The sequence below is a fragment of the Pyrus communis genome, chromosome 7 (assembly GCF_963583255.1).
Source record: "Pyrus communis chromosome 7, drPyrComm1.1, whole genome shotgun sequence".
NCBI lineage: Eukaryota > Viridiplantae > Streptophyta > Magnoliopsida > Rosales > Rosaceae > Pyrus > Pyrus communis.
The window spans coordinates 2,108,454-2,132,641 of NC_084809.1; the positions used below are offsets into that span (position 1 = coordinate 2,108,454).

Consider the following 24,188-nt stretch of genomic DNA (forward strand, 5'->3'; position numbering starts at 1 on the left):
GTTAATATATGGAAAAAGCATTATTTTATTTTTCTCGTTGAAAAAGCATTATTTTAGGTTGCCGTCTTCTGCTAGCTCATGGCCATAACCATCAGTCATATTGACATTCCACTTCTCATCCAACAAATAAAAGAAATGAAAATAATAAAGAAATCAGATACCATTGGTACAAAACGATCAAAATCATATATATTCTGATTGCAAGGGACAAAAACGAGAGGTTTTCTTTTGTATCTAAAAGCATGGTTTTAGACTTTACTAATACTATCACTCGTATTCTCATCCCTTAGATGTTTATTATTCAATCAACTTTTGTCATTCATTATAATATGTGACAAACGTGAGGCGTGAGCCCAGCCCTGTGTGGGCTTAATTAACTTTATAATTAGAGTTTCCTACAATCATATAATTTCTTATTCTCTTGTAATTAGCTTGTATATATACTGACCTTCATACGAAAAAGAATACAATACATAACTTCCCAAATATCTTTAGCAAAAAGGGATTTGGATCCTCCCTGGATCCTCTCCTTGAGAGTTCTAGGGATTAACGCACATGGACCGTTGATAAAAAATCATGTTATCCCAACTTTTTTCTTTTTTATATTTTTCTCGTAAAACAAGATTGTATTACTTTTAAAAATATAAAAATATATTTAATTATAACTGTATGATTTTTTATCAACGATCAACGTGCTTTGATCCTAGGATCCCGGGGGGATCCGGGGAGGATGCAAATCCCAAAAGAGCATCTCTCGACAAAAACATGCAAGAAGGTGAACACGTGGCTCATAACATACACGTGGCTTGCACGATATCCAATAATCTTATTTTTGTTGGTTAGGTATTGGGTTTAATTTCAATTGGTTTGCATATATACATAATATATTTATGGATTTGGATCCTCTCCTAAGCAAGAGAGACGGATCCTCTTGATTCAAACACACGAACCGTTGAATTTTGATCAAACAGTTACAAACAGGAAGTTTCTCTAAAAGTTATAATAATTGTAGCCGTTGGATCAAAATCCAACGGCCTGTGTATTTGGATCAGGAGGCTCCATCTCCTTTGCTCAGTAGAGAATCCAAATCCTATATTTATAAAGACTTGCATTAAATTTGGCTTTTATTATAGCTGCAGGTTTCTTAGATATGTTTCGCAAAAAGAGACTGTTAAATGTCGTTTTTTTAAGGGAGATTTTTAGTTATCTCATAATTTAACATTATTTTTTATATTAATATTTTAAAATATTATGTAAAAAATATGAAATGACAAAGAATCTATAAAAAGTCATGTTTTTTGAAAAAAATCTTCTTAATATTTCTCCTAGTAAAATCGCAAATTCCAAATTAACAAATTTATAATAGAGTTGCATTAATTAGAAAATAGATTTGAAAACAGTCGCTAGAATGCTGTGGAATTGTGCATTAATATGCATGGGTGACCAAATTTGGTAGTTTTCAGTTCCAGAAACTTTATGCAGATGGTGCCACATGCAGAAATGTGGAGGAAAAAGGAAAGACATGCAGTGGTCTTCTCTCGGCAGGCTGCAGGAGGAAGCCATTAAGGCATTTTGACAGTTCTCATTGTCAAGAGTGAAGAAATTATATATGATTACAATTTATAAGCACTTAATGGGTACATGTTAAGATCCGTTTAATTTGATATTATAATAATGTAAATGTGAGATTGATTGTGATAATGATAGTGTGAGATGAAATCAAACTAAATAAAACTTAATGGATACTCATTAACAACTTAATATGCCAGCTCCCATCCTCAACTTCCTTTCGCTCATCTCTTATACGAATTTATGGAACATGGTAGGGTTCTCCTTGTCTGTTAGGAAGAGTAGAGATCCAGGATTTCAAGTAAAGTAGTACATATGACGTACTTGCATATGGCTTTATGTTCAAGTTAAACATATAAAGAAATACGTTTGAACTTTGAAGTATAATGTATAAAGTAAGAGTTCTTTTTTTTTTTCGGGTCCAGAATAAGAATTCCATCCCCCGTTATATGTTGAATGCTTGAAGCCAAATAAAGGGGGTTGACACTGATTACATACTACTATAATACCATTGTCGTTTTATTTTAATTTGTATTTTTCTTGTTGAAGCATTAGAAACGCACGTAGTGACGTTTTAGTTTGATGTGATATGTCTAATTATCCACGGTCTTCTCTAAACTAATAAACCTAACAAATTAAAAATTATTTTGTACAAATCTAAAACAAAGTGAACGGTTCATCTGATTAAGTTGGACAATATTTGAAGATTACACTATGTACAACTAAATTGGTTATATTGATGGAATAGTTTGAGGAGATGCTTAATTTAGGTGACTAATGGTGTAGTTATGAGACCAGATACAAAAGAAGAAAACAATTATATGTAATATAATGTTTTGCAATATTAACACATGCACTTGAGATGTTGTGTTCGATTTCTTCGTCAAATTGCATGCTTGAAAAGATAAGAAAGTAGCATCCTAATCACATTACCAATTGGCCGGCAGACAGTTGGCATGGACATACTCTTCATTGACAAACTCATATTGCTATCAGAAATTAACACTTAATCATGTTGTCATTAGTCACATCTTTCGGGTTCAACTCCATGACATTTGTTTTTCTTTCGCTTGTCAATTTGGTCCTTTACCCCATAAACGCCACGCGCCCCACCCGCCCCCCTCTCCTCTTCTCTTTGTCTTTTTAATCCACCAACTTCAGTTTTTCAATTTTCATCACCAATATATTGAACTTTTTCCCATGATGCAAAGTGACTGGTCATGTATGTAATCCGTAGGAAAGTTCATGCAATAGTTTATGCTTTTCAATTACAACATACTAAAGAATCCATCGTAAAATCTATGACAATACGATAAGTAATTCAATCTCTTATAAACACATATAAATTTTTTTTCTTTTTCCGAAGTGGTATTCACTTTCAACACAAGCTCATATGTGTGGTAAATTTTCAAGTCTACCATGTGGACAATACAAATCGGATGATGTAAAGTACGTGTGCCGTTGAGCATCACATATGAGACTATATGACTCTAATACCATATATGAAAAAAGATGGGGTTTCATCATAAAACCAATTAGCAATACAGGGAATGACCAATTTCTTATAAACACATGTGAGATCAATTTTTTTTCCGATGTAAGATTCACTCTCAACACACATATATATCAACTAACTGGTGGGATCGATCCATGAATGTGATTGAGGCGCGCGGTTCATCTCTTATCATTCGAGGTCCCTTGATACCAACTTTTAATTTGTTGCCGCTTTTTCTTGTAGTGTTGGTTAAAATCGAGATATGTCTTACACTCGAAGAGAAAAACTTAGGTGTATGTAATCGGATTATATATTACCCTCCTTGATCTTTAACCGGATTACGTGTAGTTAGTTACATATTGAGTGAGATAAGACGGATAAATCTAATTACATATAAGAATTTCCCTCATCGTGTAACGTTATAGTTATGTTATAATTGAGAAGAAAAATTAACTTAGATGTCATGCTCAATCTAAAAATTGGTATCTCTATTTCACTCATCACGTACTAAAATATATTAAGTAGCATTAATATATATACCTAATTACATATAAGAATCTCCCTACCTACATATTTGAGGAAAACAGCGGATGACTACGTTTCTTACCTATAACATTTGAGTATCAATATAGCTTTCCGTTGTGTATGTACAAGAAAAGTTCCAAAATCACTAAAAGTAAATATTGCAGAGAATATTTTTTTTCCAATTGGAAAAAGATTATATTTGGACCAGGACAAATCACCAACTGGAAACAATTCAAGATTATATTTGGACCAGGACAAATCACCAACTGGAAACAATTCGTTCTCGTACGTTTTGTGTTATACTTCAATATGGGTGAATATATTTTGCATTTAAAAGTGGGAATAAAGGAAAATTTGAAGAGAATAAGATTTAAAACACCCATAATATTGGATTCCCCATTTGAAATATCTTAATTCATTTAATTTCAAGACAACATCAGTCATATGTATATTAACTGTCTTCAATCTCAACCACCCAATGTTCCAGTAAAAGTGGTTGTTTATAATTATGAACATGATTTGTATACTTAGAAATTAAGAGTGGGATCAAATTCATCTTTATTGGGAATTAATGGCTAAACTTATATTAACTTTTTGCAGACAATCTGAACTTAAAACATATTGCGTGCAAAATTTGATTACATGAATATTAGTTTTAATTTGCTAAATGTATCCTAATCTTTGCTTTGATGAGTCTTGTATTCATGTTCTTGTCAATTCATTGGTGCTTTTTAAGTTGCTGTAAAGAACTCATACACTCGAACAGTCTTATCTTCTATTCTCCCTTCTTTAAATCACTTTTATAAAAAGAAAACAAAAGTTATGTATTTACACTTTTGCAGTAGCATAGATTCTATGCACGGATCAATGTATTTATAACCGTCTGTTGTATTGTGCGCATCGATGCTGCCATTTTTCCAACTCCTGAACAAGAGCTTAAAAAAAAAATTATATATATACACACAGACACATAGACACACACACACACATATGTACACATATTTGGTTCTAAATGCTTATGATTTTGGTCCTCAATGACAGCACGATAAAAGCAAGGGGCACACTCCGGTCCAGTGCTACTTGATTGTGTCCACCCTGGTAGACATGATCAATTTTAATTTGCTTGGAGCTATGCATTCCTTCTAATTTGTTTTGTTAATGCGTTAGTGTGTTTACAAGAAGGGTTTGACAACATGACTCTCACAAGTATTGCACAAGGGCTTAAAGATCTACAGCTTTTTACTATTGTTAAGTGATTTGATACCATATCAGACTTTTCCCTTGATTGCTCAACGGTAACACATGCTCCAACACACGTGAAGTAGCATGAATGAGATAAAGTAGCTAGCTAGTAGTGCATGCCAGGCCTTTGTAAACTTGTGGGCGTCTTCAGCATCCCAAGCCAGTAAACTACACAATAGAGAAAAGTGAAGGAGGTGCTTCACTTCAATATGATTCAGCTAAAGTGGTTAATAGGGTTTGCAGATGGCTGATGCTACCCATACAACTATAGAAGGGGACATTACTATTATTGCAGCAGAGGACCCGAAGGGTCCACAACTCCATACATCTAAGGCTCCACCATTGATTTGTTTTTTTCACACCCCAATTCGGAAGAACAGCTCCCTCATCATCAATTTCTCTGCAGAATCTTTCAGCAGATTTAGAAACAAAGCAAATTATTTTTTCCTCACGATTAAAGAAAAAGCAACTACTTCTTAAGTCATCCAAGTACTACCTCTTTAACATCCCCACCATTACCAATCACCAACAGTTGCCCCAGGCGCCATATATGGCAGCTATTACTATTTAAACAGTTCTTCCATTTCTCCAACTTTCATTTATTTGGTTCCGTTCAGGAGGTCAAAAAAGGGACATCCAGACATGCATGGAGGAAATGGAACATGCTTTATATCTCTTAATGGTTAAGGCTTCAGAGAAAGAGTAAATTAAACTAGACTACTTAATAGAGTTGTTTTTATTTATTTATTTATTTTTATTTTTTTTAAGGAGTAGTTACTAGCACTTTAAATTGTTATCATGTTTTCTCTAAAATAATTAAAAATTAAAATATAAGAATTTTTTTTTTTAACCGAAAGAGTGCAAATGACATTTGTCGAATGTTAATTACAACACCCAAATAAAATTGAAAACAAGTGACTTTATCATAATTAGTCCCTTAGAAATTCAACTACACCAAGGAATCAACATGTCCTATGAATGAAAAATACCCACCTTAATTTGCCAACCAAATTACAAACACTTCACATCAAGGAATGTGAAGACTGAAATTGATAGTTGGAGTTTTATTTTTTATAACCAACTAATTAATGCAAGTTTTGATGACTAGGAAACCCTGTCATCATTTACTTCCATGATTGCCTAACTCACTCAAATTGTTCTTGTTTTTGTGTGAGTGGCAGAGAAGCAGATGGTTTATCAATCCTCTAACAATTTTTGTTGTTGTTATTGTCATACTGATAGGAGGCTGAAAGTTACATTATTGTCAAACATTTGATGATCATAATTTTGTTAATGATCTGTATCATCAACTTCACCAATAACCCAATGAATTAGTAAATTATTAAGTAAACAAAGTTAAGACAGCCCTGTTGAACTGTGAGTTGGACCAAATATATGGTATCGTTGCACCCATTAATCCCCTCAAAGGCTTAAACTTTGGCGCCTTGGCCCGATACTTCTGTCCATCTGAATTCTAATTTCATTCATTGGCTAACTTTTGAAATTATATGCTTGTTGTTAAATATGCATCACCCTTTCTACATTTCTGTTAGTATAAACCATCAAAAGTGGATAGAAAAAGTATATAGGACAGTTATGTGCCAACATCCATCAGCCGTCCAACATGATCATGCAGCAGCTTTACTGCAGGCACATATCGGTCTCTGTTTCTCCTTATCACACACTCAACCCACTATCTCTCACCTTCATGCACTACATGAAAATTAAAAACTTTATGTAACTGCGATATATAAATTGTGTCATCACTCTCATTGTAGGGCAAGTTCTCTCCCGCTATCATTTAAGTTTTTGTAGCTAGATCACTAAGTTCACTCTAGATGAGTGCTTGTATATTGTACATTTCTCATAGGTGGTAATCTAGTCACATAGACACATAGAGACAAAGAGATTAAGTGGTGAATTAATTGATTCTGAAATCAAGCTAGCACATCTAAAGGTTCACACACAAATCTTCAGTAGAAGCACATATATCCATTATATCCATAACTAATAATTAATAAATAGTAGTACTGCACAGGGTCTTTTTAGGAACATTGTATAAAACTGAAAGGATACCGAAAATAAATCATGGCTTCTGTGCAAAGGAAAACACTTTTAAACTCTTAAACCCTAAACAGTTTGTACTTTTTTTTTTTAATAGAGATTGGTTGTTCATGTGTGACTATTGTTTCATATATATGAGTAGATTGGTTGTTCATGTGTGACTATTGTTTCATATACATGAGTCTTTGTCTACATCCTACATGTGCCCTTATTGTACTTTTCTCTTCTTTGCTAATAAGTTTTAGTAGATATGGGTATGTAGGGAGCTAGGGACCAAGGGCATTAAGTTTACCGGGGGCTGACGTTCCCTCTAATCGCTCTGTGCTGGGAAAGTAAGCTGTTGTAGTAGTTCGATGACTTAGCCCCTAATGTATAGTTCTGCTCGCATAATCATCTGGCCCTTGCCAATGCCAGATTTAAGAAAAAATAAAAAATAAAAAATCGTAAAAATTAAGAACACTTCTGCATAAGAATAGGGAACGTATATATGTGATATCCAAAGGCGCCACTGAAGCCACATTCCTAATAATTTTCTCCTTTTTGTAGTCAAAATTTCACGCAGAACTAATTGAGGTTAAGGAGAGTCGATTGGTCATCAAATAATTGAAGACCTTTGGTTCGAATTGTTGGATTCCACATCAGCATGGCATGGAGAGTTCATTTCATCCAGATTGCATTCATTCATTCATTCTGTCATATCAGTTAAAATCATGGACTCAAAGATTGACAGACAAGATGAACAATTGAAGAAAGATCGATCGCATTTGGAATTCACGATCCTTATCGAAAGTGCAGTACATGAATTTGTAATGAAATAAGTGTGGGGTGGCCGGGTGGGTGTCCTTTAAGTTTGAGACAGTGTCTTAATACGGAAAAAACACAGAGTATATCAATACCTAACACACCAAAAAAGAAGCATTTATTTGGCTTGTAGGCAACTTTACTCGTACGCGACAAAGTCATTCACCTCTTCTTTACACAGTGCATGCATCGATTTTGTCTCCGGCTTTCTTTGGAAATAAACTTTCTTCGTTCTTTGTGAGCCTTAATTTCACCGGGCCTTTCATCAACTTCGCCACTGTATATGAAAGCTTCAATTTCACCATGCATATGCCATGCAATTGCATATATAAACTAATCGGATTGTTGTAAACTAATTCTCTCATATGGAGGGGAGGGCCGGGGTGGGGTGGGTTAGAGTGGTTAAGTTTCCGTAATGGGTAATTCATTTTTTTTTTCTTCGAATAAACGATTGTATCTATACTAAGCGGGTAGGGGAGAGGGCTAAACCTTACAATTAACTTGCCATAATAATGTGATTCAACTTCGCCTTAAACACAATTTTTCATTTATTCTTTCAACAAACCTTTGAATATATATATATATATATATATATATATATAGGCATATTTATTCCAATACCAAACGAGGCCTAGAAGACGTACTTTGGATGAACTTTTCAATACCCTTTTTTTCATTCCTCGAAACATGTACACGAGCATGGAGGACTTCAAAGATGGAAAAATATGAGCCAAACTGGCTCTTTAATATTCTAGTGAATGATGTCAACATTCGATTTGTAATATTTAATGAAATTTCTTTTTGTTTCGAAAAGTAATACGTCACAAAAAACACAGACAACATGGCCCCCTGGATGAATCCAAACACCGGTTGAATTGCTCCGAACAGAACCGCACTCAAACACCCCAAAACCTATGTTTAATGAAATTTTCTATTGTTTGGAAAAATAAGGAAACTAGTAATGAAGACTAAAGTGATAAGTTTTTAAGAACAAACTTTATTGTAATTTCTCTTGTTTTCATTTTCTCTACAATTTATCCTATTGTTACTGTTTGGGCCCAAAATAATATTGTTGGGCCAAGTGTAGGGCTGCTCTCGGCCCAAAGCTGTGTCGAAATACTATGGGCTGCCTGATGATCCCGGGCCATTTAGCAGGAATGGTCGAGACCTATAGCAAGGAGGAATAGTCCAGATAAACAAAGAGGGTCGGGGAAGTCTTGGTGCAACTAGGATTCTCGACCCAGCAATGAATAAAGCCCCGAAGGGGGGGGTGAGTTCAAAGTCCTAATGGGAGAATGGTTGTTCGAGGCAAAGTTGGAACGGGGCAAGGACTCCCAATCCAGATAGGGGTTTAATTCGGTTTAAAGGAGTTGGTGCTATAAATACAAGAAATCGTGCAACAAAGGAGGGGCTTCAATTCAACATACAATTGCCCTACGTAAAACCTCTCAAACACCCTGAGATTTTTCCTTTTCTTTTTCCGCCGACACACCTTTAGTTTGGATAAACAACACTATGGAGGCAACCGGCGAACACCTTTAGTTTGGATAAACAGCATTGTTGCCGTAGAATCAACCGACCAAGGAGCACCTTCAGTTTGGATAAACAGCACTGCGTCGAGGCCGACTGGTTACCTATCCAAGTCTCGACCGAGAAGGGTTTTCGAATCCTTATTGGCAGGGGTCATCTTATCAGCTTTCTCGGCGAAGTAAGGTGTTACGAGTTACGACATTCGGCGTATCGGACGCCGAGTGATTTTATGATTGGATATTCACAAGTGAGTTTTAGAGTTCGGCATTCTGACGGCCGAACCACGTTCACTATCAAGACATACATCACCTTTGAATATTTGTGTCCGTATAGTCTGGTGTCTATTCGACGTGCTTATACTCTTATGAATATAATCACGGTGACCGAATCGAGCACCGACGATTTGTGAACTTCACAGAACTAGCAGCCTCGTCTTCAGGCTTTAGAACCCAAAGACCGAGAGTATTCCTTCCTCGTTCGTAGTCGCAAGATTAAGAAGTTAGCAACGTGCTCAACGCGACAACAACGAATTTTATTCCTCGGCCGAGCTCGGCCGACGAGTTGGCACGCCCCGCATTCAACCGAAGGACTTAGTTAGCTTATTAGTTATTCGGCCTGCGTGCCGCGTAGGCTTTGTAATTTTTAGGGTCAACAGTTACATAACAATTTATTTATTTATAATAAAAAAACAATTGATTTCTTTTTATATACATTTAGTATAATTGACCTGTTTTACAACAATTTATTAGTCTCAAATTTTGATAAGTGTACCAATCCAAGATTGCACAAACTCATGGGCTTTTTTTTTTTTTTTTTTTTTTTTTTTGTTGAAAGCACACGAAACTCAAGTAACCACACCAACTAATAAGCTTTTGGCAGCTAGTCAGCTATGGTTCCGTCGTCGCGAGGTTGACCAAGCAATAATAAGCCCCCGCGGGCCCCTTAGCCAGCAGAGAAGAGTGGGACCCCTTCTCCACCACCTTCCCCTTTTCCAGCACAACTATGACTTCGCACTTCTGTACGGTACTCAATCTGTGCGCCACCACGACGCTAGTCCTCCCCGCCCTCAGCCTCTCGACGGCCTCCTGCACCACCTTCTCTGATTGGCTGTCGAGCGCGCTGGTGGCCTCGTCCAATAGCAACACCGCTGGATTTCTTAGTACTGCCCGGGCTATTGCTATCCGTTGCTTTTGTCCCCCTGATAGCTGCATTCCTTTGTCCCCGCACAACGTGTCGTATCCGTCCTTTAACCCGCTGATGAAATCATGAGCGTTGGCTGCTTTGGCCGCCTCCACTATCTCCGCCTCGTCGACGTTATTGTTGGACGATCCATATGCAATGTTGTCTTTTATGGTTCCGGCAAATAACATTGGCTCTTGGCTTACCAATGCAATATGTTTCCTCAATGATCTAAGGTTGTATGACCTTAAATCTCGACCGTCCATTTCCAATACACCTTTGATTGGATCATAGAATCTCTCGATTAATCCAATGATGGTCGATTTACCTGCAGGAAGTTTTGTTTGGGTCACAAAACTTTTAAATTTGAAAATGGAACAAATATATTCCTCTTTTGACATACCTTATATCCATAATATTATTAGGCCTAATTGGATTAATAGTTTTCATGGTAATATGGTAGTTGGAAGATAAGCGTTGTGGTGAAAAAAAATAGGATTTAAGCCTATGTGGTAAAGTCTGTTATGATTTATGCCTAAGATTGAAAATTTCGTAAATTTTCTGTTAATTATTAGCATGTGAGCTGCACATATTAGGCTAAAAAAGAACTCTCCATACACATATTACGCTAAAACGGACATCTTTGTTAATTGTTAACACGTGGGGCTTGCTCACATGCTAGTAACTAACAGAAAGTTGATGAAATTTTTAATTTTGGGCATAAATCCTAACAAACTTTACCACAAGAACTTAAATCCTAGTTTTTTTTTTACCACATGAGCTATCTTCCAATTATCTTATCATCACGAAAATTATTATTCCAATTAAGCCATATTAATAATGAGGGGTGCACTAAAAAGAAATATTAAAGAGAGTAGAAAGACATAAACGCAAAACAGAGCGATCAGTTGAAGAGGAAAACTAAATAGGAAAAAAAAAGTAATTTAATTGTTAACTTTCATCTCAAACTAAACATAAAAAAAAAAGGTAATTTAATTGATTCCAAATATTAAAAATATTTTTTGGCATAAGATAAAATACTTATACCTGATCCACTTTGACCCACCAAAGCCGTAGATTTTTCTGCTTCAATTTTGAACGAGAAGTCTTGCAAGATCATCACATTCGGCCTAGTTGGGTATGCAAAATAAACATGACAAAATTGGATCATGCCCCTTATCTTTTCCACTTGGGAGTTCTCAGGAACTTGGGGCTCAATTTTTGTCGTCCGGTCCAGAACACTGAAAATCGAACCGATTGCGTACAAACCAATGGCAAGGTCCGACGTCATACTTCCAGCATCGGCAATAGTTCGGCCAGTTGTTACCTAAATAGGATAATAGGTTTTGGTCACAACTCCTCAGAATTGTAAAGAAACCATCATATTTTAACTTGTTTGAAAGTGTTTTTAAAATGATTGAAAGCGTTAGAAAATGTTTTTGAATTTCAAATATACTTAAAATGTTTCATGGAAGAAACACCAGTTAAAATGTTTTCAAAAACATTTTCACAAAAAACACTTTTAATTCTTTTTAAGCACTTCACACGAGCCCGTTGTTAGTATATGTCGCAAGTAAACCGTTTATTATACTTTTCAAAAACTTAACATTTTCCCCTTTAAAAATAAAACAAAGGTGACACACATTTTGTAATGTCTTAGCCTACTACTAATACTATAACTTTTTTACTGCAAAATTATTATTCAATATGATGCTAAACAAAACTTTCATTATTACTACAAATGATGAAAGAATTACCATCTAACTTTAATCTAAACTAATGAAAAAAAAAAAAACAAATTTAATTGCTGCCTACTAGTGTTATTCAGTATTATGATCTAGTGTTTCTCTACCATTGTAAGTGAGTGATTTTATGTTAAAATCTCGTAAGTGATTAGTGCACAACTAATTATCTCTCCAACTACTTAATGTAAATATATTATTGTACGAAAAATTAAGGCCTACTGCTTATACTATTTTTTGACCTAAAAGAAATTAGAACTTACCAAAATGACGATGGTTTGAAACGCTGCTCTTGATGTGACATGGCCGTTAGAGATGAGCATGCCACCCCACAAAAAGCTCAAGCCCCAATTGAGGAGGGTGATGCTCTGCGCAAACCCTAGCCCAATGCCTGCGTACCATGACCATTTGATGTTCTCTCTACGTGGGCCCACTCGCGTCTTTTGCAACATCTTGAGAATTTTGTTTTGGGCGGAGAAGGCTGTGATGGTGCGGTGGTTGGCGACTGCTTCGGCCGCAAGCTTGGAGCTTTCCTCTTGGGCTTCGACGGCTTTGGTGGAGGTCGTTTTGAGTAGCACTCGCTTTGCATAAAAGCTCGCAATCACTATTGGTTGTACGGCTATTATGACGATTGCAAGCTTCCATGCGATTATTAGACCCATTGCCCATGCTATGGCTACGCCTGCGAATGTTTGTACAAGAAAGCCCACTCTGTCACCCACTAAAGATCCCACCTGCCAATTGCCAAACTATGGTTATTCTACAGATTAATCTTTCTACAGAACTAACACATTTTTTTTAATTTTTTATATTTTTTAGTGAAGAACGAATTGTGGATAGGTTGTTGATAATGTGTTATTACCAGTATCACCAACAAAACCTAGCAATATATTACCAATGCATTTTCAACAGACAGATATCATAGTTAAAAGCAAATAACCAACGGATAAAATTTCTGATAGATTGGGGTAATGAAAGTATTGTTTTGTATGCAAAGATTGGTGGTACGCAGTTTATATTCTATTGATATTTTGCTAATATCAACATAACATAGATAATGCATATGCATTATTATATAAAATTGAGCTAAAAGAAAAGAATGGTTATTTTCGCATTCTAATTTCGGGTTGCATTATATTTTTTTAGTCTCTTAATTTTCTTTAGAATTATTCATTTATAGAGCTAAAAACAAGATGAGAAGTGTAGAAAGAGACTCGACGGAAAAAAATGATCATTTTTTAAGAAAAGTTGTTAATAAATAGGGAAAATTAGAATGTCCTATATCTTTTCTATAGTTGTTAGATTAAACGTTCATCCCTTTTAAAGATTTGATTAGGGTGGTTTGATCAATTGTCACCTCAATAATTTTCTTTTTATTTAATTTCCATGTCATTAATTTAAATGCATTTATATAGAGGCATAAGGTAGCTTAGCAACTAATTGCTTATAATATAGGAATTTAATTTCGAATCCCCTTCTACGCATTAAATGATATTTTTATAAAATAAAATAAAAAATTAATTAACTAATTCCTCATTTCCTTATTATCAGTATTAAAAAAAAAATTATGTTTCTATGAAATATGTCTCAATAAAAAGTATTCAATACATATTTTTTTTCACGTATAGATATATAAAAAATATACTTAAAACTTATGGTACATTTAAGAACAAAAGTATCGAATTTTGGTATGTTTAGATTTCAAATGTACCGAGAAACCAAATGTACCATAAAACCAAATGTACCTATTGTTATGTAACCCTTTTGGTACGTTTAGATTTCAAATGTACCAAAAGACCAAATGAACAAAAAATCCCAAATGTACCACAAAACCAAATGTCTCTATTAGATAACTCTTTTTGGTACATTTACATTCCAAATGTACCGAAAAATACAAAAAATCAAATCCACTATAAAACTAAATGTGTCCATATTATAACAAACAATAAAAAAATGCATAGAGATAGATAATAAATGCATAAATATAGGGATAATAGGAAAATAGAAAAAAAAAACGAAATGTCCAGGAGAAGTCGTGAAAAACTGAAATTAATAACCAAAATTTTAGGAAAATGTTTGATTAAATTTTCAAAAGGAGTGTATGTTTAATCTAAAAAAAATTAAAAAACAAAGTGCCTATATCAAAACGCCCCTAATAAATATGTGTCAAACAATATAATATGTTATGTTATTACGTACCATTTCAGCATCTTTGGCCAGTCTAGAGCAAATGGCACCACTAGAATTTTGATCCTCCTCAAACCATCCGACTTCAAAAGTGAGTATCTTGGAAAGCAACCTCCCTTTAATCCGATTAGTCAAGCGCTCCCCCACGTATGCAAAATTGTAATGCTCGACGATATTAATCCCCATTGTAAAAACGGACAGTCCAAAAAACATTAACGCGAGGGTTCTTATTCTCTCTTTAACCTCGTCATAATCCGTCGCGAAAAACACAGACACCGTGGCGCCTTGGATGAATCCGTACAGCGGTTGGACTGCTCCGAACAGAACCGCACTCAAACACCCCGAAACTGCTTGCTTCCACTCTGGCTGACAAATCGGCAGCAATCTCCAAAACGACGAAGTATGTTTGGACTGGTTAGTCATGCTGTTCGGACATTCTCGGGCACTACTAGTACTATCAAATGCAGCGACCCTGGGACTCGAGTCCGGTTGATCAGCCAATAATAAAAGACTAGTACTAGTACTGTTGCAATGAAAGGACATACTTGGGGTGCATTCTTCTGGATTTTTTATCGTTTGTTGGAGACGGACAAATGAGGAGTAGAGGCTGTTTTGGCTTTGAACCAGCTCTTCGTGTGAGCCAAGTTCTATGACATTACCGGTTTGCATGACTGCAATAATGTCAGCGTTTCGGATTGTGGACAAGCGGTGTGCGATGACTATTGTTGTTCTGCCCACGGCTGCCTTGTGGAGGGCCTCTTGGACGAGCCTTTCGGATTCTAAGTCCAATGCGCTGGTGGCTTCGTCGAGAAGGAGGATTCTGGGTTTCTTTATTACTGCTCTTGCAATGGCTATTCTCTGCTTCTGTCCGCCTGAGAGTTGCATGCCTCTCTCACCAACCTGCACTTCATAACTTTTGAATTTTTACCAATTTACTATAACGTGATTGTAAGTCTTTGTGAGTATATAACTAGTGTAAATAGTTGTTTTAGGGGTAAATTATGTCGATTATACATCAATGTCACTCATTCAGGAAAAACTTTGATAAGTAATGTCCTTTGTAGTTATATTTTTATCAATTGCAGTCCAAATTAAACTTTCAGTCTAAATTCCAAGAGCAAATATGTCATTTTGAGCCTAATTCAAGAATCTGACAGGCTTCAATGCCTTAAAACTATTATTAATCACCCTAGAACGTGCGAAAACTAAACAAATTTGGATACATGGTTCCGTTTGGATTGATAAGAAACATACATATGAAGTATGGTCAAGAGTTTTTCCATCACAAGAGTAACATCTACATGTCACCCATCTCAAAAGAGAAAGATCTTCATTCCAGACACCCGTATACAAGCACACGGTGTTTTGTGTGTGCGGTTGGACGTGGGGAAGAGTGGAAGAGTGGAAGACCAAACTGCAGGGACTAGGGTGTTTTGTGTGTGTAGTAAGACGGTCACGATGATCCAGTTGTGCAGACCCCAAGTTTCTCTCCCTCAAATGAGTGATTTGTGCAATTTCACGTTGTTTTAATTTCTAGTAGGGAATGTTAATTTACCTGAGTATCGTATCCTTGAGGCAGTTGACATATGAAATCATGGGCATTGCTAGCTTTGGCAGCCTCAATCACTTCCTCTATTCCACCATCCTCCTCCTCCTTCCCAAAAAGTACGTTCTCCTTAATGCTGGTTGAGAAAAGAGAAGGCTCTTGGCTCACTACTGCCATTTGTGACCTAAGCCACTTGAGCCGCAACTCATTAATGGCAATTCCATCCAGAACAACCTCTCCCTCAAGTGGGTCATATAATCTTTGCAGCAAAGATATCACTGTGGATTTTCCTGAGCCACTCGAACCTACCAAGGCAACAGTCTTTCCTGCTGGTATGGTGAGGCAAAATTTGTCGAGGATGATGCTATCTGGCCTTGATGGATAGGCAAATTTGACACCCTTAAACTCTACTTCTCCTGAAATATTTTCTAAAACTTTGCCTCCCATGTTGTCTGAATCGATGTTGGGGACTAGTTTTATGGCCTCCATTATTCTCTCACCAGCTGAGCATGCTTCAGCAATGTACTTCAGGTTGGATAGTGCAGCTCCCATTGCTCTGTTCACCAAAAACAAATTAGTATGTACAAAAAACCGGTTAGAATTTATTCTCTACATCATAATTTTGTTGTGTGGGAAGAGGAGGGTGGGGGGGGGGGGGGTGGGTTTGGGAAACAGGTATGCTCAATGTGAATACTGAAAAATACCGTTGTACGTTAAATCACCTGATAGGTCATTTGTAGTTGTTCCTACTTTGAAAAATTCGTTACATAACATAAAATAGTTCTGTTGATTCTAAAAATTACAGACTTCTTGACGTGTAGGTGGAAATAACTAGAAGCTAACTACGTCCTTTGGTGGCTTGTGGTGAAATGCGTTGTTGACTTCTGAATTGAGCGACTTCAACTGAGGAAGAAACGATTTGGCCTGACTTCTATAACCTGAAGATAAGGTTATACATCATTGTGAAGTTTGAAAATGGTTCCGCTGTCTGTCTGTTGAGCTCTAAAAATGATACCTCATTTCGCCGAGAAGGCTAATGAAGTGACCTCTTTGGGCGAAAGAATTAAATACTCTTTGTTGACTGAGACTTGAGATAATTAGTAAGCCACAGACTCGGGAGAGTCCCCGTCTATTCAGTTGGCCGAGACTCCTAAACCAAACTGATTCTACAACTCTGGCCCTGTCTATTAGTAAGCCACATGAAATGATTCATATTATCATCATAAACTGAGGAGAAATTTGCTTACAATCCGCCGTTGACGATCGAGAAGCCGACTGCGAAAACAGTCCCACCTAAGGCACCGTGGTAAATAACCATTCTGCTACCGGAGTAGGACATGACAGCCCAAATGGAGAAAGCAATGCCGGAGCTGCCAATAGCCAAGCCTTTAACCAAACCTTCCTTTAACCCCAGCTTTGTCGTCCCGTGCAGAGCTGCACAAAATTGCGCTATAGTCTTGTTCTCTCCAACGAACGCATAAACAGTTCTAATGGAAGATACTGCCTGCTCGGCTATTGTCCCGGCCTTAATGTTCTCTTCTCTTCTCTTCCTTGTTAATCCGGTTAAAGTTCTTCCGCAAATCCAACCTGGGACAACCAGAAGCAATGCGAAAGGGAGTCCCACCATAGCCAGTTCCCACAGCAGTACAAATGCCACCATGTAACCCGCGATGAATGTTGACACTTTGCTTAAAAAATCTGGCACCTGGTCATTCATATTTTAGAAATTGGACTTTGGACTGTACCAATTTCATATACTGTGTGCGTGCGTGTGTAATTCTCTAGACAGGACGTAAACTTGAATTTGTAATTGTATTGGTTAGTCCAATTAATTTCAATTCAACAAATACAAAGCCTTTAATTTTTTTACATTAAAGATTCGAAACTATATTTATATAATAATATTAGTTGATCATATTCTCTGTTTCTTGCCTATATACAATTTTTTACCTTTGCTTGTAGACTATTATTTTGGTTAATTTTTCATTTCCCTCTATTATATCATTCAATGAAGAAGAGAAAAAGATTTCTTGTATCCAAATTAGCACAAAAAAACTTCAAATTCTCTCGTGTCTAATGTTGTTACAAAAATGTTCTCTTGCTCACCATGAGATATGAAATACATGATCACTCACCATTGAATTTGATATCAAGAATGAAGAATAAATGGATATGCTGTTAATGTTTTATTTTCAAGTCTTGATATAGTTGTCCATGCACAAAGAAGAATAAATGCATGGTCACTCACCTTTGAATTTGATACCTAGGTGCCCCAAAGAACGACAGTTTAATACTAAGGAGACTAAATTTTTTAGAACTAAAGGACATGGAATGTTGATGATTTGTTTATTACTTAAGTGTTGATAAATGTGCTTATTCATATTAGTGACGCATCATTTAATTTACAAATTTTATCTCCAAATTTGATCTCCTTAGCATTACTCTATATATGAACGGTTTCATTTATAGATAGTTGCCCATATATATTATGTCCATTTTAGTATGAAGTGTGACCATGCTAACATGAATTTCTGACTTTGTGATTGTATATAATTAGAATTTAGAAAATAGGTTTGTAGGATCAAACCTTTTCACCAAGCACGTCTTGGATGACCTGAATGTCGTTTGAGATGCTTGTGATGACCTCGGCTGTGCTTGTTACATGCAAATCAAAGTAACCTACATCTTGCCTTAACACTGCTTTCAAATACCTGCTTCTCATTCTTGCACTTTGTCTCTCCCCTGTTCTTGTCCAACAATAACCCTCTAAAACAATCACAATTACACAAAAAATTATTCAAAACAAAACAAAAACCATAAGACTCGTTTGACGCTTAAGATTGGATCGCTCGGATTGATTACCTAAGAAACAAGCAACCCACGACGCCAAAGCTAAGTAAACGAAAGCGAGTATTCCGTCCTGCATGAGGCCATTGAGATCAGAAACCAACGTTACAAACTTGATATTGGATTTTCAGTACTGGTTTTTCAGTGTTTGTGTTTATGCATGTGTGGGGGGAGAGAGAGAGAGAGAGAGAGAGAGAGACCTTATTGATATAACGGTGCAAAATATGTGCGTCGAAATCTGAGGCTCCATGTTTGTCCGCTCTCCCCATAAGGTTAAACAACCTGCTAGAGAGAACGGCAAGCAACCGCGAGGTCAATCCATCAAAAATGGCTCCGAGCAACCCTAGAGTCATCAACAACATGTCCACTCCATCTGCATGCGCGAAAATGGAGCGTATCGACCCGTTTTTCTTCTTCTTCTTTTCTCCATTACTACTCTTCTCTACACTACTCATTTTTTCCTGAGTCTCTCTCGGAGATGATGACAAGCAGTAGTAATTAGTAACGCAAAAATAAACCTGCTGGCCTGCTTGTTTATAATGGCCACTGGATAGCATCCGTCTCCTGCTTTATTGGTAGTTGGCTTATAGTGCGCACTAACAAATAATCCAACAATTTATAAAGTGATTTGGATAGAAAAGTCCGGAAATTATTTTTCAAGTTGGTGGAACATGGTACTTAATGCATGTAGTGTCACATTTTGTTGTTATTCAGACGGAAGAAAATTAGAATTGAGTCCAAATTAGTCTTATGGAGTCTCGCTCCAACAAAAGAGGTTATAAAAGACAATATGTTGGTCTCATATTCAATTCAATTTAATACGAAATATGTATTGTTCATTTCTTTTTTTAAGTGGAATTTAAAACATTTTATTTTTTTCATGTGAGGAGTGACATTGAGAATAATAGGGATGTGAATTTGCAAAATTTAGCATATTCGAATCCACATTTACAAAGGCAAATGTTATTCTATGGTTCTAGTGTGTGTGTGTCTATATATATATATATTCAAAATTTAGCATATTCGAATCCACATTTACAAAGGCAAATGTTATTCTATGGTTCTAGTGTGTGTGTGTCTATATATATATATAAAGCAAAGTTTATACAAAAGTTAAAATATCTACAAGGACTCAACTCAGGGATTAAACATTTCCATTGGATTATTGTTAAAAGTATAATTTGGTATCTTATAGTGGGAGACGAACTAAAAATGTTTCAAGACATACAAGACACTCAGTTTAGCATCATTGTGCGCCACCAATTAATCTATCTTTTAATAATGCATCTCGAATAAGTTAATAACATTAACTCCATGTTTACTTCAATGGAATATGATTCTCTCCCTTCAATTTTTTTTCCTCTCTAATCCTCTTATTAAATAGTCAAGATTAAACACGTGAACATGTTGTGTTAACTCCAACTTAGATTCCTGTTCGTATCACTTCCTTAGCTAGGATTGGATTAGCTAGGATTATAATACCATGTTTGATGTGCTGAAGGACTAATTTAAATGAGACTATAAGTGACTTATGTGGATTACGGGTAGGTGGTCTAATTTAGTCCTACGCGGAAGGGTGTTGAAAACAAGACTATAATATTTTTTTTTCTTTCGACAGTCGTTATTATCTACGCTAAGGGGAGGGGGTAGGCTTAGCCTCACAATAAGCTAACAATAATGTAGTTCAAATTCGCCTTTGGCGAGAATCGAACTTAAGTTTTTAGTACTACGGTCTAGTGGTATTCCTCTTCATTTGTAAGTGAGAGGTTTTAAGTTCGATTTTCGTCAAAGGCGAGTTTGAACCACATTATTGTTAACCTATTGTGAGATTATTATCACGCCTCCTCTTAGTATAGATAATATCGTTTATTAAAATAAATAAACAAATAAACGAGATACTCCTAATTTGTAGGCAATCCATATGGATTCCTAAAGAATAGGACTTCCACTACTTGTTTACAAATAACTAAACATCAATAATTAATAAATCAACGGTATGCTCGACAGACATCTGTCACACTTTATGTGAAGACTAATTGCTTCACTAACCATGAGCACGAATTTCGATTGGATAAACGTGGTTGAGTTGACAACCGAATAAATAGACGAGGTTTTCCAAAGTAACCATGAAAATGACCGATTGGATGGAAAGGCATTTTTCTAAGTCTTTGGTTGCCTATTTATCTTAAGTTTCAGCTGGCAAAGAGTCTTCGATTTTTTCGCTGAAAGATGTTTCTTTATCAGCTTTTTCGTGAAGAGTGAGTCTATGTTTAGTCACTCTCAAGTCATTCTTAGAGTTCGGTACGCAAACGTTCGAACCACTTTTACAATAAAGACAATCATCTCTTTTGAGTATTTTTGTTCATACAGCTTGATATCGATTCGACAAGCCTACATTCTCACCAATTTAATCTAGGCTACCGAACTTGGTGCAAATGATTAATAAACTTCATAACGATTTGTATAACATTATCTTCAAGTTATAAAACCCAAGGCGAAGAGTATTCCTTATTCGTCCGATGTCGCTCAATTCAAAATTTAGCAGCGCATTTCACCACATTCACGTTATTCGTTCAGCCGATATGGGCAACGAATTGGCACACGCTCGCATGAATATTCAAACCACCGAAAAAACGCATTTAACTCCTAATTATTTCGGCTTGGAGGCCCCATGAGCTTTGGTATTTTTAGGACCAAGAAAGCTATAATGAAAATAATTTTCCTCCCCATCTATATTCAATTTCACTTGCCAAAAATTTCTTTATTAACTCAATCTTAATATAGAAAATATTTTGTGAGAAATTCAAACACAAGGGTAGTTTAGCAAACAATATTAATAACTTGAGCGAGAACTTCGAAGCACAAAACTTCGGATACACGAGCAAATACCACCTTTGTTGAAAATTGAATACGACCTTCTTTTTCCAAGTGTTGGTAGTGGGCCTTTTTGGGCCTCACCCATAAAAAATTAAAAAGGGAAGTGGGCCTAGTCTTGGGCTTAAAAAAACAAATATGAATTTATGATCTCGCATATAAGTGAGACCATCCGCGGTCGCGTGTGATGGTCTGAGACTGTTGAGCACTATATATTTGCAGAAGAAGCGCGAAAAAGAAGCACACAAGTCATGGCGGGAAGCGACGCTCGGAAGCAGCTTCTGAACTTAATTCACGATTTCGCATCCGAAAAGTCGCACGGAGGTACAGTCCTTACCTGCACACCTTTTCCCGTTTTGCATTCGCCACTCTGTTTGGTTCCTGAGAAAATGTGGAGGAAAAGGAAAATTTGAAAAATCAATTTTCACCTGGAAACGAACAAATAGAGTTCCGATTTCTTTGATTTTCAAAATTCAGCTAAAGGACTTTGCATGTGCATGATTTGAGAAATGCAGAGCGAAGAGTGGTAAGTCTGAGGAAGCGAATCGAAGAGCTCGGATCCGAGCTGGAAATTGCAAATGCGGAGCTCGAAGAAGCCAAGCGCACCAAGGAAACCGCCGAACAAGAGGTCAAAGGCTACGAAGTCGAATTGGCGATGAACGAAGCAACGGTTCAAACGCTGGAGGTTTGTTTGTTATTTTTGAGCATTGTTTGGATTGAGTGATTTTGTTCTTAATTTGATTAGGTTCCGATCGGATTTTCAAATTCAGTTGAGGTTTTCTCATACGCAAGACGAGATTTCCGCCGTCGGATCTGAAGTAGAAGCTCTTAAGGTAATTGAAGTTTCAGTTTCTTGTAATTTTCTCAGCTATAATCTTTGATTACTGATCCTAATTTTACATTGTTTTTGTTGGATCTTGCAAAAGAACAAAGAAGCTGCTTCGAGGTATGAAATTTTCATCTCAATTGTTTTTACTTCTATTTTTCACATCTGTTTTTCTTTTCGAAATATTCCAATTGCTTACCTTCCTATTTTCCATAATTGTTTACGCAGGGACGAGTTTATAAGCGAAATGTTTGAGATTAACGCTAAGATAAGGTTAGCCTCATTTCAAAAGCAAAATATTGTACTTGTATGCTCCATTTAATGCATATCTTAAAGGAGAAGAGAAGGCATTTTCGTATTCTTGACAGGCATATTACCGAATTTTGCTTTGATCAATACTGACATTTTATACAACTTGATCGACCGCGACCAAGCTGCAGTTTGTAACAAGTTCACAGATAATTTGGAATACTCGACATATTTATGTGCCCCGTTTAAAGTCTACTTTCACGTGATTGATGCGAGTCATATTTCAAAAGGGATTAGTGCCTTCCTGGCAGTTACTAAATTACTACTGTACTTGTTAACATCTGTGAATGTAGAAAGTTCCAAGAGTCAATTGCTGGCCATATTCATGGGGAAGAATACTGTGGAAGTGCAGAAGGTGATGGCCTACGTACGTTTTGCTATAACCAGTAGAATTGATCTCTTGACATAATTCAATTTGTTGAATCTTCTATTTGTTATGGACTAAACTCCTCCGTCTCTCTTTTAATCTTCAAAATTAATATTTCTCATAAGAGGAACAAAATGATTCCTAATGTAGTGTGGGTAGCAACTAAAATAAAATTTCAATTTTTGTTTCAGAAGAAGATCCCAAGCTAGGAGAGGAGGAGGTTACTGAAGGTGATTTAAGAGAACTTGAGGATATGCTTGTTGGTGTGGTGTCTCAGACAACCAAAGCGGAAGAAGAATACAAAGCTGAACAGAATACTCAAAAGCAGGTGAAGAAATCGGTCTTGGAAACATTACGAATGGGTCTTTACGGTTCGCTACAAGCTTAGCTTAAGTAATTGGATTGTATGGCACTTCTGCCTCTGCAGGTCCAGCAGGCGCTGAGTGATTGTGAAAGGAAGGTGTTCTTGATGGAGGAGACGTTCAAGGCAACGAAAGAAGTGCATGATTTGACAAGATATCCTTTTCAAGAATGCATTGGTTACTGAAATTATTCAATGCTTAAGCAAAAAATATATTATTCCTCCGGACCATCGAGAAAATTTGAATGCAAAGAAAACTAGGCATCCGATATGGCAATTATTTATTGATCATAGGTGAATGATTTTAAAGCAGTCCCAATGCTTATAAATGATTATGAGAATAGTCAAATGCACTTCGTAGGCCGTTTGAATGTTTCATCGTTTGAAAACTGCCATAATTGAATGCAACCCTATCCACAAGGGCCATTTGTACAAGCTTCTTGGACAGCTTTCTTCCGAAGTGAATGCCTGTTTTAGTCATGAAGTCTAGAATTTAATTTGCTATGCTGGATTTTAAGGTCTAGTATGTCATAAATACCATATTTGTGAGCATGACCTACATAAGTTTTGCCTTTGACGGGAAACAAGCAGAGTTCAGAATTGGAACAGATCTGTGCTACCATTGGTGAGACGTTGCAGAGCAGATGCGTGTGTCCCAGTTGTCATTTTGACAACGTGGACGTCCTGGGTGGATTAATTCAGTCAAGTGAGGCAAATTAATTTT

General features: G+C 36.4%; 2 protein-coding genes across 2 annotated transcripts; one reads left to right on the forward strand and one right to left on the reverse strand.

Moving 5' to 3' along the window:
* Positions 1–10,070: 10,070 nt before the first annotated feature.
* Positions 10,071–19,088, reverse strand: LOC137740900 (ABC transporter B family member 15-like). Its single transcript, XM_068480705.1, has 9 exons — positions 18,928–19,088; positions 18,743–18,800; positions 18,468–18,646; positions 17,128–17,585; positions 15,890–16,436; positions 14,347–15,234; positions 12,411–12,881; positions 11,453–11,732; positions 10,071–10,733 (listed from the first exon to the last, which is right to left on the reverse strand). Exons 1-9 carry the CDS (start codon positions 19,078–19,080, stop codon positions 10,114–10,116), a joined length of 3,654 nt encoding a protein of 1,217 aa, XP_068336806.1. The 5' UTR covers positions 19,081–19,088; the 3' UTR covers positions 10,071–10,113.
* Positions 19,089–21,852: 2,764 nt separating this feature from the next.
* LOC137739285 (uncharacterized) lies at positions 21,853–23,650 on the forward strand. Its single transcript, XM_068478838.1, has 7 exons — positions 21,853–21,925; positions 22,117–22,286; positions 22,372–22,434; positions 22,528–22,547; positions 23,030–23,103; positions 23,295–23,431; positions 23,531–23,650. The coding sequence occupies exons 1-7, from the start codon at positions 21,853–21,855 to the stop codon at positions 23,648–23,650; spliced, it is 657 nt and encodes a 218-aa protein (XP_068334939.1).
* The last annotated feature ends 538 nt before the right edge of the window (positions 23,651–24,188 follow it).

Bases quoted from the DNA above. Each gene is read 5' to 3' on its own strand.
- LOC137739285 (XM_068478838.1), top strand. From the start codon at position 21,853: ATGGCGGGAAGCGACGCTCGGAAGCAGCTTCTGAACTTAATTCACGAT. The intron at 22,435-22,527 runs GTAATTGAAGTT...ATCTTGCAAAAG, and splicing joins CTGAAGTAGAAGCTCTTAAG to AACAAAGAAGCTGCTTCGAG. The intron at 23,432-23,530 runs GTGAAGAAATCG...CTGCCTCTGCAG, and splicing joins AACAGAATACTCAAAAGCAG to GTCCAGCAGGCGCTGAGTGA.
- LOC137740900 (XM_068480705.1), bottom strand. From the start codon at position 19,080: ATGACTCTAGGGTTGCTCGGAGCCATTTTTGATGGATTGACCTCGCGG. The intron at 18,801-18,927 runs GTCTCTCTCTCT...GGCCTCATGCAG, and splicing joins TGCACCGTTATATCAATAAG to GACGGAATACTCGCTTTCGT. The intron at 11,733-12,410 runs GTAAGTTCTAAT...TATCCTATTTAG, and splicing joins TTCAAACCATCGTCATTTTG to GTAACAACTGGCCGAACTAT.